This window comes from Xylocopa sonorina, chromosome 18 (genome assembly GCF_050948175.1).
Source record: "Xylocopa sonorina isolate GNS202 chromosome 18, iyXylSono1_principal, whole genome shotgun sequence".
NCBI classification, from domain to species: domain Eukaryota; kingdom Metazoa; phylum Arthropoda; class Insecta; order Hymenoptera; family Apidae; genus Xylocopa; species Xylocopa sonorina.
The window spans coordinates 998,794-1,014,264 of NC_135210.1; the positions used below are offsets into that span (position 1 = coordinate 998,794).

General features: G+C 35.8%; 5 protein-coding genes across 11 annotated transcripts in view; 1 reads left to right on the forward strand and 4 right to left on the reverse strand.

Annotated features, from left to right (window-relative positions):
* Positions 1-1,196: 1,196 nt before the first annotated feature.
* On the reverse strand, positions 1,197-10,680 carry LOC143431435 (ubiquinone biosynthesis protein COQ4 homolog, mitochondrial). Of its 2 annotated transcripts, XM_076908161.1 has the most exons (5): positions 10,674-10,680; positions 4,001-4,273; positions 2,316-2,677; positions 1,891-2,114; positions 1,197-1,506 (listed from the first exon to the last, which is right to left on the reverse strand). In XM_076908161.1, the coding sequence occupies exons 2-5, from the start codon at positions 4,263-4,265 to the stop codon at positions 1,329-1,331; spliced, it is 1,029 nt and encodes a 342-aa protein (XP_076764276.1). In that variant the 5' UTR covers positions 4,266-4,273; positions 10,674-10,680; the 3' UTR covers positions 1,197-1,328. The 2 variants fall into 2 exon arrangements, with proteins under 2 accessions (XP_076764276.1, XP_076764275.1); XM_076908160.1 differs by lacking the exon at positions 10,674-10,680 and having other exon boundaries at positions 4,001-4,309.
* Positions 5,370-7,553, forward strand: Cox10 (Cytochrome c oxidase assembly factor 10). 3 transcript variants are annotated; one of them, XM_076908156.1, is made up of 7 exons: positions 5,370-5,487; positions 5,661-5,709; positions 5,804-6,042; positions 6,184-6,379; positions 6,459-6,634; positions 6,721-7,038; positions 7,126-7,553. In XM_076908156.1, exons 3-7 carry the CDS (start codon positions 5,811-5,813, stop codon positions 7,347-7,349), a joined length of 1,146 nt encoding a protein of 381 aa, XP_076764271.1. In that variant the 5' UTR covers positions 5,370-5,487; positions 5,661-5,709; positions 5,804-5,810; the 3' UTR covers positions 7,350-7,553. The 3 variants fall into 3 exon arrangements, with proteins under 3 accessions (XP_076764271.1, XP_076764269.1, XP_076764270.1); XM_076908154.1 differs by having other exon boundaries at positions 5,374-5,487; positions 5,590-5,709; positions 5,844-6,042; XM_076908155.1 differs by lacking the exon at positions 5,370-5,487 and having other exon boundaries at positions 5,586-5,709.
* Positions 7,818-15,118, reverse strand: Dus1 (Dihydrouridine synthase 1). Of its 4 annotated transcripts, none has more exons than XM_076908147.1 (9): positions 14,930-15,116; positions 10,041-10,310; positions 9,509-9,668; positions 9,246-9,441; positions 8,902-9,150; positions 8,625-8,770; positions 8,379-8,476; positions 8,115-8,273; positions 7,818-8,030 (listed from the first exon to the last, which is right to left on the reverse strand). In XM_076908147.1, the coding sequence occupies exons 2-9, from the start codon at positions 10,308-10,310 to the stop codon at positions 7,872-7,874; spliced, it is 1,437 nt and encodes a 478-aa protein (XP_076764262.1). In that variant the 5' UTR covers positions 14,930-15,116; the 3' UTR covers positions 7,818-7,871. The 4 variants fall into 4 exon arrangements, with proteins under 4 accessions (XP_076764262.1, XP_076764261.1, XP_076764263.1 ...); XM_076908146.1 differs by having other exon boundaries at positions 14,925-15,116; XM_076908148.1 differs by having other exon boundaries at positions 8,115-8,270; positions 14,925-15,115.
* LOC143431637 (palmitoyltransferase ZDHHC11) lies at positions 10,964-12,667 on the reverse strand. Its single transcript, XM_076908539.1, has 2 exons — positions 11,064-12,667; positions 10,964-11,022 (listed from the first exon to the last, which is right to left on the reverse strand). The coding sequence occupies exons 1-2, from the start codon at positions 12,517-12,519 to the stop codon at positions 10,964-10,966; spliced, it is 1,515 nt and encodes a 504-aa protein (XP_076764654.1). The 5' UTR covers positions 12,520-12,667.
* Positions 13,847-15,471, reverse strand: part of LOC143431430 (uncharacterized) — a 90,494-nt gene continuing 88,869 nt past the window's right edge. Inside the window, exon 4 of the mRNA XM_076908152.1 lies at positions 13,847-13,863. Within this exon, the coding sequence (XP_076764267.1) occupies positions 13,862-13,863 (2 nt within the window). The 3' untranslated portion in view covers positions 13,847-13,861. The remainder of the gene's footprint in view (positions 13,864-15,471) is intronic.

The following is a 15,471-nucleotide window of genomic DNA, read 5'->3' on the forward strand; positions in this document are numbered from 1 at the left end:
AGGTTGTTGCCATACTGTACTTGAGCGTACCTGACAAGTTTTCAAAGCTACTTTTCTTAGAAATACTTAGCTTTGAGTATATTATATTTCTGTTATTCTTTAACAAAGTCAAAGTGAACATTTTCGTAAGAGAAACAGTTACTTGAAATTCACTTCAAGAATTACCTCTTAAACAAGCTGTATATTTAGAGAGTAATTAAGAGTCGCAAGGTTCTTTTGATAAAAAATCATATTCTTATCTTTCCATCAACTATGGATGATCAGACGTAATATATAAAACAATCATCGATTTAACATCACAATTTACGAATATTTTAATATTCGAACAAATTAAACCTCGCGGTTACGTCGATTCCAATAGCTATTTAATATTTTAAACTTTTTTAAACACTCGATAAAATTATAATACTGCTCATCTCATGTATCAAATACGATACTGAGTATAATATTAAGAATAAAATAGATAAGATTCGACGATTGAAAAAGCGCTCGAGAAATAAAATGAGTGTAATTAAACAAACGATCCTACGTAAATAGAGGGATACAAGAAATAACGTAAATACACCATTCACTATTTCATCACAGGTTTTCTCTATTTCACCACAGGCCGATTTTTAATCCTTACCAAATATAGACACCAAAAGAAATTTTCATACGAAATTGAAGGCCAAGACAAGATCGCTTACAGAAATGTACATTTTTAGTTGTCTCACGAAAGGAATAAATTTCGTAATACGATACAACATCGAATCTTGTTTGTAACCTAAAGTACTTTATACACGTATATACATACAAATTCGCGTACTTAAATATCGCATCAGGGTATTGAACCAATATTGCGAAACAAATAACGCATAATCGTCAAACACCTAATATGTCTGGTATCAAAACGATAGCTACCAATAGGTTTCGTGCGCGTTATTATAAACCAAAAAAGGACAATCAATTTTACAAGATATGTTTCGTAAGTCACGCGATACGCAATCTCAGAAAATAATCATCAATCGATTTAGCAACATTTTGCGAACGTTCTATGATAAGCTTGTACATTTCTCGTTGGCTTGCATAATTGTATGCAAGCTAATAGGCACTTACCGTATCGCGTCGATATTGCACTTACATTTTTACACAAACGTAAATATTCAAAAATTTACTGTTATCATTACTTGATCGAAATTTGTAATACAAATCATATGTATTTCACTAAAAATTATATTCTTCATATTTTCAATGTTAAGGTAAATAAAGATTGTTATACAGTATGTAACAAGTGCGAGCATTGTTATTTAATAGGTGTAACGCAACTATTGTAAAAGATATAAACGTTACTAATAGTTGCTACTAACAGTTTTCAGAGGCACCAACGGGACGACGTTTATTTCTCGGTGAAAATCAGCAAGTTGCTGATCCCAACGTTCCTCGAAGTAGAATCCCAAGAGAAATTTTGCCCGAATTCCTGTATTAATAGCCCATGAAAGATGATGCTCGAGATATAATTTTCTTTGTCTGAAACGTCAAATAATAGTCCAATCAAATAATAGTTGATCTACCAAAAGTGCGTGTGAACGACGTATTCTGAACGTGAGCGCAATCACGATGTATAATTCTCTGTCGTTTCAACGATTTTTAAAAACATCCAACTAGTATTATATTTTATTTCTCCTGACAAAAAGGGGAACAATGCGATCTTATTATACCTAATTAATTGTCTTTAAAGTTGTTGAAAAAGAGAGACGATTACATTCCAGTGTCGTCCCTTTATTGGTTTGCGCGATAGCGAAATTCAGGGAGCGAATTACAGTGAATGCGAATTTACGCGAATCGACTGCCACTATTCGTGAGAAAGTAGTTCTAGATTACAGTGACCGTTTTACCATACGTGTAATTTACCTTCGGCGCAACCGGTATGCTCCAAAAATTGCTCCGCTCAAACACATCGGCAAACGTAATTGCAATGCTTCTATCCATTTGACGGATACTTCTCCAAGCATTGTGGTCGGCATTAAAAGTAGAGCATGAAATATATCGTGCGTTTCTCGATATCGTTGCATTACGTACGCCATTTCGGTATCTTCGATAAATCTGACCGGAGGTCTAGAATCGGGAGATACATTCTGCAACAGAGGAATATCTTTGTTCCGAATTCATTTCGTTTCATTCATAAAATATGAATATATTCTTTATAGTTGTTGGAATGAATACGGAGACAGTAATGATAGATAACAGGGAAAGAAATGATAATATTTTTTAATAAGACTGTGCAAATAAGCGTATCAACGAAACGACGCGCGTAAAACGAAATCGTAAAAGCTTACGTTCACGTCCAAGAATTCACGATAAACTCTGCCAAGAGTTCCTTCGGGTAAGCGTTTTAAAGCGGACAAATCGACCGTTGAAGAGGATATGCGAGGCTTTTCAGCTAAGATGCGACGTCCCTCGGAGGTTTCGAGCATCTGCCGATGGCAGTAAGACAGGGCGTCGGTACCGGTTGTTTCTGCCAAACATGCGATCATATCACCACGAAAAGGATTCATGAAAGATATTGCGGCTGCACCGGCTGCCAAAGTCGCGCGTTGGACCGATGACAGAGATACACGATGTTTCATGTAATCCATCGCGAATGCTGACGATGACGAGGCTGCATCGTTGGAAAAGCTTCGAGCCGGCCAGCCTGAAACTAAGACGAGGACAATAACGAATGATCGCTTCTTTTTTCCACAAATAAAATTTATTTCGCTAAAACACTTATGTATGTACACATGCGTTACTGGCAACGTTACACCTTCGAACTATGTATTTACAACCAATTCATTAATTATTCACACTGCCGATACTGCTGCTACCAGACATTAACGCGTTTACGTTTTATTGCATTTGCCATAAGTAAAGTGTTGTCCGCTTTGGTACGTTATACTTTAATTATAACTCTATATCATCTTTTGTCGCACACTCCCTTTCTCAATACACGATCCGCTTTAATTTTTCTTCCCGCTTTCCGAGAGCGTGATTGTTTTCTCTCTCTCTCTCTCTCTCTCTCTCTCTCTCTCTCTCTCTCTCTCTGTCTGTCTGTGCAAGAGAAGACATGCGAAGAAACGACTAACAAAGTAAATAAGTAGATAGATTTATGGCTAAGTAGAGAGGAAGAGAGAGTGAGAGTGAGCAAAAGTGAAAACGAAAGTGAGAGTGAGAGTGAGAGTGAGAGTGAGAGGGTACTAGGGGAAAAGAAAAAAAGGAAGAAAAGAAAGAGACACACAGTGCGACACAGTTGCACTGTATATTGATCATACAGCTTGTATTCTAATTGTTTGGTCGATGGAAAGTGGAGAATAGTTTATCTCTGACGATTCCTTTCTTCGAAACGTCACCCAAGTGTAAATCAAACTACCAACAACGCTTAAATTCAATCCTATGAAGTTTAACCACGTGAAGATGTAGTCACCGCCAATGATCATTCCGAGATATGTAACGCATATATTTTTCAAACATCCGATTATGGTAGTGGTCAACGCAGAGTTATAAAGCGTACAAAGGATCATGCTATATGACAATACAAAGCCCATTACGCACGAAAGCCCAAACTGTACAAGAAATAAAACATTATTCCAATGAGGAAATTCTAGAATAGGACGCGCGTCTCCCGTCCAGTAAGCGATTCCAATCGCTGGGAGGATCATAAACAACGAGTTATAGTACATCAGTCCATATTTTCCTAGTTCCTTCGAGTCCAACTTCTTCTTCATGTAGACACCATTGGCGGCCGTAAAGAAATCGTTTAGCAGGATAAAAAGGTAGCCCTCGAAATTAAAAGCAAGATCGTTTAATGCCGCCACCATAGCCCCAAGAATCATCGTGTAAACGCTCAACTGAACGGAGACGCGCGCCTTCGTTCCGAGGATATAGTATTCGGCGATCATCGTCATAAGGATACTAAATCGTCTAAGGGCGGTGAACATCGGAAGGCTCAACTGCTTGGTACCGCCTAGTCCGAAGATCATGTTACCTATGTAAATTATCGGTAACGGCCATATCTTTACGCACGTCGTCGTCTCTAGGTTAGGGAACTCGACGTACCGCAACTTCTTTGCAGCGAAAAGCAACATAATCGTAGCCAACATTTGCCCTACGCCAAGTATTTGAAACGACGGGAATTCGAACGATGTTAACACCATTTTATTTATAACTGTGATCAGAAATGAAGATAAACCGTAAAACAAGGCGGAACCGACTCGCGCGAACATCACATTCTGATTACGAGTCCCCGGCATACCGATCTCTCCAATTTCTTCCCACGTACGATTTTCTCCTCTCACTTTTCACTCTCCGCTACCTTTTTTCCGTCCGTTCAATTTCTATACAGTTCACCCTCTTATTTATTAGAGCCGAATTTATTTCGAGTTCGATTCAATGAAACATACACTGGTATAACCTTAACCCCATTCCTCTTCGGTTTCTTCTCTTTTCCACTATTGTCCTTCAGCGTCGAAGAATAGAAGATTCACTCTTGATTAATATTATGGAGAGATTGGAAATATTCTCTAACACACCAAGCTCCTTCTGCTCGTTATTGTATTCCTTAAACGTGCCAAAGTACTCCAAAAATCTTCTTCATCTTCCGTCCTCTGGCTTTATGTTTACGCGTACATTCTTTTCTCCCTCTACTCTTCATATATGCAACTCACTTATCTAAAAGTTCAGAATTTATATTCCGTTAATCAACAAGCTAAAGCTTGTTTGTTTGCTAAATTTACATCATTTTATATCACGTTTAATAATTAGAAAGGGACAGATTGGAATTTAATTAACTTGAGAACAACATCCATTTTTACGGATATGTTAATTTAACTAAATACATTAATCATCACTAAATACAGTCACAACAAAATTGTATTTCACCGTTCTATCAAAAATAATCTTTTAACAAACAAAAAAATGTACAGTGAGCAATGACACTCAATTGCAATTTCTCCGTTTATGAAAATGTTCATTTTAGCCAATCACAAAACACACTTGCAGCGATCGAACTTTACCAGCTTAATGTTCTGTGATTGGTCAGTCTTTCCCGTTGATAACTCATAAATGAGATAAAGTTCAAAGTTAATATTTTCATAATAATATTATATTCTCTCCATGGATTATTGGACATCGCCTCGGCGCCTCTTATTTCTCAAACATTATTTATATCTCTACGTTATATGCATGTAGTTAGAAACACTGTGTGTAAGAAACAGATTTTCACATTTTGAATGCGAAGTACCATCTTGTAATCAGTTTCCTCTAGAATCTTATGAGAAGGCTATATACCCCCTATACAAATGCTTTCGTAATTTTTAAATTTCCGATTCCAAATGTAAGAATTTTTAAAAAATACGTAGGATTTGGTGGTCTATATAGTGAAATTATTTAAAGCTTAAAGCGCAATGCCTACCTGTTTAAACTTTTGTTATATAACGTGGAGTAAATATTATAAACGTGAAAGTATATCGTGATGTAAGTTCAGTCATTCAACGAAATTCTAATGTATTTAAATTGCTTCTCGTTGCTGGTTGAATGAAATTATAATTAAGAATCGATTAGTTGTATTACTTTCAGGATGAGGAAAAGGAAACACTAATTATTGTATCACGTATTTTTATGATGTTATTTATTTTGTGTTCAATTAGAATTTCACGTAACATATGCCTATTATCATCGAAGCTGTCCGTCGCAACAGTATGTGTACTACGAGTATTGATATTTTATTCCAAACAATTATAAACTTTGAACTTTCCATTGAATTCTAAAACGATATATCTTAATGTGCCAGTGAGGTTATGTTGACTATAAAGAAGTTATCTTGTATACAGAGGTGTAGATGCCTTTCAAACAAAAGCTTACCAAGCCGGGCAATTTCACCAAATTTAATAACATCACCTGATCAACAAAAGGCTACCCAGTGCCCGAGCGCAATAAATGCGAACAACGAACAAGAATGGCGGTATATAAAATTAGATACCGATAAGCTTCGGAAACATTGCTTTATGTTATCCAAAATAAGATTAACATGTAAGTTCAACCGATATGCTTACATATAATATTACTTATAATATACATAAATATTATATATTTATATATTTAATATGATTTAATGCGATGTGATATAACGTAATACGACTGTAAGTGTAAGCATTTCATGGTTATTTTCAGCTTTGGTTGTTGTAACAACTATGGCTGGATACTTATTGGCCCCTGGACCTTTCGATGTTTCTACCTTTATCGCAAGTTCTATTGGTACTGGATTAGTTTCTGCAACGGCAAATGCTGTCAATCAATTTTTCGAAGTTCCATTCGATGCACAAATGTCAAGAACAAAAAACAGAGTACTAGTTAAAGGTCATTTAACGTACGTATAATATATAGTACCGTTTATGAAAAAGTTATCAACGTTATATCTTATACGTATAATAAAATTTTCCTGTTAGACCTGGACATGCAGTAATTTTTGCAACAGTGTCAGGCTTCAGTGGATTATTACTATTATATAGTCAAGTTAATGGATTAACAGCCATTTTAGGATTTACTAATTTAATTCTATACACTCTTATTTACACTCCTATGAAACGTATTAGTATTTTAAATACTTGGGTGGGATCTGTAGGCAAGTTTATCATTACATTTTTGTTAGCACTCTATACAAGTAGCTTTCATAATAGCAACTTCACTTACGTATTGGTTTTTATTTAGTTGGTGCCATACCACCATTAATGGGTTGGGCTTCGTGCGTTGGTGATATAATGTCTCCAGGTGCATGGATAATGTCTGGTTTGTTATACACATGGCAGTTCCCACATTTTAATGCTCTATCGTGGAATTTGAGGCCGGATTACTCGCGTGCTGGTTACAGAATGATGGCAGTCACAAATCCAAAACTTTGTCGAAAAACTGCATTACGTTATACTGCTGCATTAATGTGTCTCTGTTACTTGGCACCTGCTTTCAATGTAACAAATTGGTGGTTTGCTCTCACGTCAACGCCGCTTAATGCGTACTTTCTCTACCTTGGTATGTTTGTTTTGTGAACAAATTTACTTTATTTTATAAAATAGTTTATAGATTGCACGAAAAATGTTTTCTCCTTCTCCTTTTCAGCTTGGAAGTTTCATAAAAATTCAGATAGTAAAAGTTCACGTAAACTCTTTCATTTTTCACTGATTCATCTACCCGCTCTCATGGTTCTTATGCTTCTGAATAAAAAGCACTGGTATAATGATAATAAGCAGAAAAGTACAATACCTTACGAAGAAAAAGAAAAGGGGAGTGATATTTATGCAATTGTAACAAGAGTAATTGCATCGACATCTTCATCCGTTTAGTATTAAAACCAACTTGGAATTGGATTCACGATACTACGAGATTATTGAATATGATGTCCAGAATCACTTAAATCGTATATTGAATACAAAGATGAGTTCGTAGAACTTGATAAATTATTCTGTAGCATAATTTGTGAATAGTAGCAAATATTAGCTACAATCGTTATATACGTAAATGATTATAAGACAATTATTTACAAATGATTTGTGCATTTCTTTATCACCATTTAATCGTATTATAAACCATTCGATGGAAAGAAAAATATTGAAAGGTGAGATGTTTAACGTGACGTTTATCACCGATAATTATATGAATTAATGTATCATTTAAGAAATATTATTGCATAAAAAGCTTATTTTGTTAAAAGCTCATATCTAGCTGTATATATATATATATATATATATATATATATATATACACACACACACACATACACACACACGCGTGCGCGCGCGCCCACGCAAGTGTTTCTTTCAACGTTCATTTTTTTTCAATTTTATATTTTAGAATATCGTACAACGTCATATCGGATCTTGGACAGATTTTCGCTTTGCAGCAAATTCCATCGCCATTTGTCTCCTAGTTTTAGTTAAATTTCTATGTCCAATACAATCCAGATTTTCTGTGAAACATTTGTTTCTACAACATTGTCGGCATAATTTATGAACACACTTGAGACTCTACAAGAAAATGTAATTAACAAAATTAATACGCTCGAGTCGAACACGGATGGAAGCAACGTTTATGAATAAAGTTTTACAAACCACTGGATTCGGACAATCGCAACACAGATCGGATCCTCTTTTCACAAGAACAGTTGATCTGTTGGGACGACGTGCCACTTGTTTGAGCTTTTTGAAGCGTTTTCGTGATATTTCATTTCCTTCTTCATCTCTAAACTTTCTTTTCAGCGTATCATTCTGCTACCGTGAAAAAGTATACAATTTTGAAATAATTTATTCATAGAACAAAATAAACATATTTACGCTAATGTGAGAAAGGAAAGCAGATTTGTTCAATAAACTAACCGTTTCTATCTTCTCCATTTCTACTCTTTGTACATGTATTTCTGGGGGATGACGTATATATGGTTGACATAACCACGGTGGTAATTTTAAGTTATAATCTAAAATATAGAGCAACCGATTGATTTTTCTAAAGACACGGCAGAAAAAAATGTCTGTCTTTACGTAATAAAACGTATGTGTAATAAAATAGGGGATAGAGAAACGAGATCGCTGGATTTATCAGTTAGGACAACAGAATATACGAACCCGATAGTTCTTCCTTCCACGTTAAACGTCCTTCGTGGTAAGGCAGATATCGATCTCTCAAAGCATATACGACTCTTTTAAAAGATTCCATGGTAGAGTTTGTTGCCAAAATTTCTCTCTCTTCTTTATTTTCTGCTAAACAAAGTCTACTCTCTAATTAAAAGAACGCTAAGTGCATAAGTCAATTTGTAATTTAGATTAATACAGTACAATAATGTAAGTCGCACAATGATGTAAGGATACAAAATGAATCTAAGGAAGTTTTGCCGATACGTACGTGTGTTGAAACAATTTGAAGAGATGACCTCGAATATAAGAGGCTGGAGCAGGGTAACGTTCTACCAAATCTAAATATTCTAGCGCTGGCTCCCAACTAGGTGGATAACGAGCCTCGAATATATATGGATTATAAAGGTTGCCTTCTGCTGACATTACACCATGAACACCAGTTTCCTCTATACATTTTTCAACATCTTGCAGACACTGTATATTGCCATTTGCAAATACTGGAATGGTGACGGCCTGTCTGAACATTTGGAATCGTAACAAGTTGGAAATTAATAGACAGGCAGGTGGCATGGATATCCACTAAAAGGGTAAAAGCTTTGTTAAACTGTATACCTGATGGCCTTGATGTGATCCCAAGATGCAACACCCGTCAACGGGCCCTTCTGTTCACGGGTTCGACCGTGTACAGTAAGTAATTTCGCTCCCGCACTCTCGAGCATTCGAGCGTACTCCACAGTTTTATTAATCTCCGCGAATACACGAAGCTTGCAGGTTACTGGTACACGAAGGCCTTTGCTTAAGGTACTAACTGCAATATATACTCGATAATAATTTGAAACATGGGTATCTGAGACGCGCGAAAAGATATTACTAACCGATTTGTCCAAGTAAGTCCCAGTCATCTTGCAGGTAAGCACCGTAACGACCACGTTTCGCGATCGCTTGAGGACAACCAATATTTATATCCACCGCATCACAATACGGCTCTGCCAAAAGTGCCGCCTCCAATAACGTACTAGGATCATTACCGCAAAACTATAATCAACAATTAAGTAAATTCGTTGAAATGAATAGAAAAGGAATTTCAACCTAACTACTAACTTTACTAAAAATATCGATTTTAAATGTTCAAAACTCAGTGTTAAATTGAAGTTAATACTTCAGACTAAGCTATAATTAAATTGCATCGATTCAGCTTCACAGATATAGATGTAACGATAGACCAAAGTAGAATATGTATACCTAACAAAGTGCATACAGGATTCTAAGGTCTTGTGCATTTGTACATGCTAGCTATAGCCTAATGGAAAGGAGGCTGATCAATCAGAAATAATGTTTTATTAAATAACCGCCGACCTATGCCTGTGTCAATGTCACATGAGACATTAGAATCCAGAAGATCTGTACCTGGACGATTAATGGCCGATCTTCAGCGGTACTGGTAAGAGCTTCGCGTCGATATTTCGGATCTCTGCAGAAAACTGAAGAGTGAAGCATCGGCGTGTAACAAAGTTGTGCACCATGACGACGACTCAACAGCCTCCAGGCTAATTCGCTCGCGTCGACCATCGGCGCAACTATGTACCGTGGAGAACCAAATACGCTTTCCCATACGTTTCCCTTCTCTACAGTGGGCCCTATGAGCTGCTCGGACGATTTTGCTGGGACCGATGACATCTAAAAAAAAATACGCAATCATGTCTAGTTACTCGCATGTAAGCATGTAACATTTCAGTTTTCTTTTTCTATTATTTCCAATTAATATTTGAGCGAACAAAAACGAAAAGTAAATACAATCATTTTATGAGTACGGGGCAGGACACGGCCTACAACATTTTAAGTGTAACACGAGAATTATATTAATCAACAGGACAGTTGGTTGACTTAAAATGTGAAACATAAATTTTCGATCAAGATGGAATAAGTTAATTGTAGTAAGTAAAATACAGAGAAGAGAACAAGGGTGCTAGAGCCAAGGTATAATAGATTTCAAAAACTCTGATTTTAATTTAAGGGAAAGAGCCTCATAAACTGCTCAACGTGTAATTTTGCTTTAATTATTTGTCTGTTTTGGAGAGAAAAATGTGAATACGAAATTTGCTGTGCATTAATGACGTGAACATTTTCTTTCAATGAAGCAAACGTGACAATTTCAAACGTCACACCGCAATACAGCAATTATTAGAGTTCTGTTTTGAATGGGTATAGCTATTTAGGACTGAAGATATCAGAACTATGTGTGTGGATGATACTTGTCACTTTCGAATAGAGACCAAATTTAATGAAAACATCCGAAAACAAGGTCGTAGCATCTTAGATTTCTAATACAGTCAAGTAAGCTTGATCAGGCGGGTATAAGTTCTGTTTATCCAAACGTAGTTGGAGCAGACTTTAAAAGTTAATTGGGGAGTAAAACGCGTTTATGCTAACTTGCCCGTCGCGAAACTTCAGTATCCTCGATAAGTAAATCTGTCTTGATCGTCGGTTGATTTAAATCTGTCGCAGACAAATTGATTTCTTTTGATTCTGATAGTTGCACACCGTTTACACGGAACGATTCCTGTCCACTTTTCCTTCTCTTCCTCCACTTCGTTCTACAGTTTCCCTTGCTTAAATATATCCGAAGAAATTTTCTTATTCTTTCAGCAGTTTCACGAGAGTTTGTTGGATCAGTCATTTGGTCGCTACCGATACGTTTCTTCGATCTATTCAACCTTCTATTCGTTGTGCAACAATGCATAGCTAATGAATTTATCGCAGCGAAGCAACAAAAGAGCTGCGACCGCGTCGATAAGCCAACGGTAACGTTCCAACGCTGAGGCGATACAAAGGTAGCTTGTTCGCTAGTTATTGTTAACGTATCAGTCGGAATTTCTCTTGTCAAATGCGAATCGTGTCTCTTATATATTGAAAGACAAAGTTGCAAGTTCTTTCGCACTCTTGAGTTGGAGGCTATTCCAGTTGGATTATTATCAGTAGTTGTAACAATCCCAGTAGTGAGAGTGGTGATAGTGGCGGTGGTAGTAGTAACAGCAGCTGCATCAATCGCGGTAGCGACAGAGTTCTTTTCCCTCTTGTTTCGTACGTATTCGTAAGTGGTTACTCCGAGGCAGGCGATGTAACCATGAAAACAACATAAATGGAGTAAAAGTATCGCAGTGATCGCGGAAAGAATTCCGGTTACCGAGATTGCGATTAGAGTAATAGTATCCGAGACAGGAGCGATAAAGCGAACGATATGGTCAGTCGCGTTATCTATTGTTAGATTCGAAATTCGATCAGGTAATAGGTATAGCGATAATTCCGTTGTAGAAAGACCAGCAACGAACAGGCTTGCCGAGATCGCGGAGATCAGACAAATAAGAAAGGCAAAATAATTTCTAGCCCCGATGCAGTTGTTGAGCCATTTGCAGTGATGATCGAAACGGACGACGCACTTGTTGCAAATCGAACAATGCTTCGTTCTTTTACTTTGGGTAGTTATGTTGCAAAGATGACATCTACCATTCTCGATCACGTGTGAATGTTTGCTCCGGTCGAACTCTGGTACAATTTTATTCAGTGGCTGAGATCTGACCTGGGGATCCGCTGGATCCAGTAAAACTACAACTAAATACGAGCAAATATGTATAAAGAAGATCGCTGCGATTACGATAGAGTATACCGTTCGCAAACTCGATTCGACGAGCGGCATTAGTACTGCGAACGTGTTTATCGCGATGATCAAGATCATGATCCAACCAATTATTTGCTGAGGATGCAACGGAAACTGTAATCCGTTCACGCGTCTAAACTTTCTTCGTTCCGGTATTACGAGCGTCGTGTTTCGCCGCAAACACCATCTTGAGAGTATGCCTTCCGTCGTTCTGCTTTCGTCGTTTCGCATTACGTAATACAACAAAATCACTACCGTTTGTGCTCGTTATCAAATTACAATTAGCTACAACTGAATTATCAACGTATCTATCATTTTCTTTCAATCATTTACGATAATTGGATACATTTTTTTTTTTTTCGCGTTTGATCTTCTTGCCTTCTTCACTTCTTTCATTTTCCTCTACTCACACTCTTTCTCTATCGGTTTCTTTTTAAAGCTATAAAAATGCGTCGAACGAATCCCCGAGTCGCCTATCCGTTATCCCGTCGACTTCACGTTTGATTCGAACATCCATTTTGATCATGTTTTCTCTTTTTTTCTTCTCGCTACTATCCCATGTTTATCCGCGACTATGATGAGGCCACTTATCCAAACACTGGTTGCCATGTTGTCCAACAGTTTTCGAGGATTGTCGATAAAACTCGTGCATACTTGTGTCCACTTTGATGAAAGTAGGCTTGCAATCGATACGTGCATAGCAACGTATCTAGTACATATAAAGTAACCAAAAAGTGTGTTCCAGGTTTTTCACGAACACGATTACAGAAGCAGCTATCTCTTTTTAAATTTTAATGTTCGCACACGACTTTATTGTGTCGTTATGACCAACCATTATTTGGCGTACCATCTTCTAATCGATCGCATTAATATTAATATTCTCTTCGATTGTTTTTCGGCAATGGTTTACGCTGATTCTCTCGTCACGGCATTATACATAATACAATATGCACATTTATAATATATATTAAAGTAAATCCAATAATTGATGGGATGGTAAGATAGAAGCAATGAAAGCACAAATGTATTTCTGTAAAGAATATACATTTGTTCTTTCATGTATAAAATTCAGAAGATCTATTTTATTGATATTAAAAAATGTTTCTTTGCTATTAACTGGCATAAATGTGTATTGTTTTTATAAAGCATTATTTTAGTTATAGACTGTTTGTAACATACTGCGTATGACCGTGTGTTCAATTTTGAATTACGTATATTTGAAATTATTAGAGACAGAATTGTCATTTAATTATGAAATGAAGAACTAGAATATACATTCTCATCAGAAAAGTGAGAAATTGTAAGCGAAACATGATCCATATTCTAAAACCAGCATTTGATCGTGGCTACTATTACCATTAAAAAGATTCAGGGTATCAGGATTCAGGGTATTTTTAACCAAAGGCACCGGTATTTGATCAAAATATTTTGGTTAAATATCTTTTCCTGCATAATCCGGTAATGCACTATACACTCTTGCACACAGCAACAAAATTATGATTTATATTATTTCAGAAAATGTTATGATTCATTTGTTCCTTAAAAAATACTTCAAATAACTATATATAAATTGTTCTAACCAAAATTATTTGCTACGACTATTTTATAGTTTTGTTACAGTTATAGAAAACCATGATTATGGCAGAACTTCTTTGAATTTTTATCCTAAATAATCCATAAAATTGTATAGTACGTTTCGGTAAGTGAACAATAACATTCTGAATGAAAGAAGCAGATCTATTAAACATTTTTTTTTCACATCTATCGCATGGCTATCATCTTTTTTTGCTCTATAGATAGACAACAATCTTCAAATTCTATGGTAACAAAGAAACTTATTTTATTCTGCTGGTATCCGGTAACGGTTCTTAAAAGGTACCTTGTAATGGTAGTAATAACTGTTTAAGTACAAACTCTTGCACATATTTAAAAACAATCTTAGCAACTAGCATTACTAATTTATATAAAATGATATGATACGAATATTAATGTTTTATTAACTAAAACTTTTTTACTGCTGTAGCTGCGTACTGCTATTTTTTCGACATAATTCATCTCTATCTTTCATTTCTTCTTTTTCAAATCAATTTAGAATTTTATCAATTGATTTAATTCGTTACAATTCATTAAACATATTGACACGTCGACTGCTAATTATAATATAATAGAAAATATGCTTTAAAAAAAAAAAAAAGAAAAAAAAAAAATTGCAATTGGTTTATGCTTGCTGATTTTGAATAAATTTAGTATGATTATATGTAAGCCAGCATTGATTTTTTGTTCTCTTCGTAGAAGCTCTTTATTTATATTTACACTGATATACTACGAATTTAATTGTAGTTGCACGAACATCGCGAGTAAACAAACTACGAGGTAACTCGTAGTTAGTGTTTCTAGCCAAGAACGTAAACTATGAGTTATCTCTCTAGTTCAGTTAACGCGTTAAAATTTACAATTGTATCTATCGTGCAAATTGCCCATAATCCGTTAAATATTTCCATTCGTATTACGACTTATTCTAACCTAACTAGTTTATATTAATTTTGTCATTTTAATGTGTATTGCACGTGTATTTTATCCGCTGAAATAGCAGCGAAAAACACGATGTTTCGTCGAAGTAAAGTATAAGAACTAACCTTACGTTTGATTTCCAGTCGATAGTTTATCCCATAAGTTTTGGTTAATTTTAACACGCCACATAACGCACTAGTAGCATAAAGTATTTTTCGCCTCGTATAATGGCTTAAGCTGCCTGTTAATATTTCACGATACGTAAAAGCAATTTTATTGGTTGATTGTACTTATAATTTATAAACCAGATTCGTAGTTTCGTATTACTAAAAATATGATTGAAATTATTATACGTACCTACACGTTTTTATATACATTGTCGAACATAAAACATGTTCGATTTTATTTATATACTAACCACATTAACACGAGCTAGATTTCGATCCCGCCGACCAATTAGAATTTGTTGTATCTAGTGGACTGCCATTGCCACCTGTTTGGTTTAATACGAGTTAATCAATGCCTTCGAATGCATATGGTAACGCTAACCAAACGCAAGGGACCAATGAAAAATGATGCTACTAAATAGAGGCAATTCCTACTGAACGATTATCAGAGTCTGAGCTAGTTTGTAGCGCTTCGATTGCCGAGACTAGTACACATATACTATAC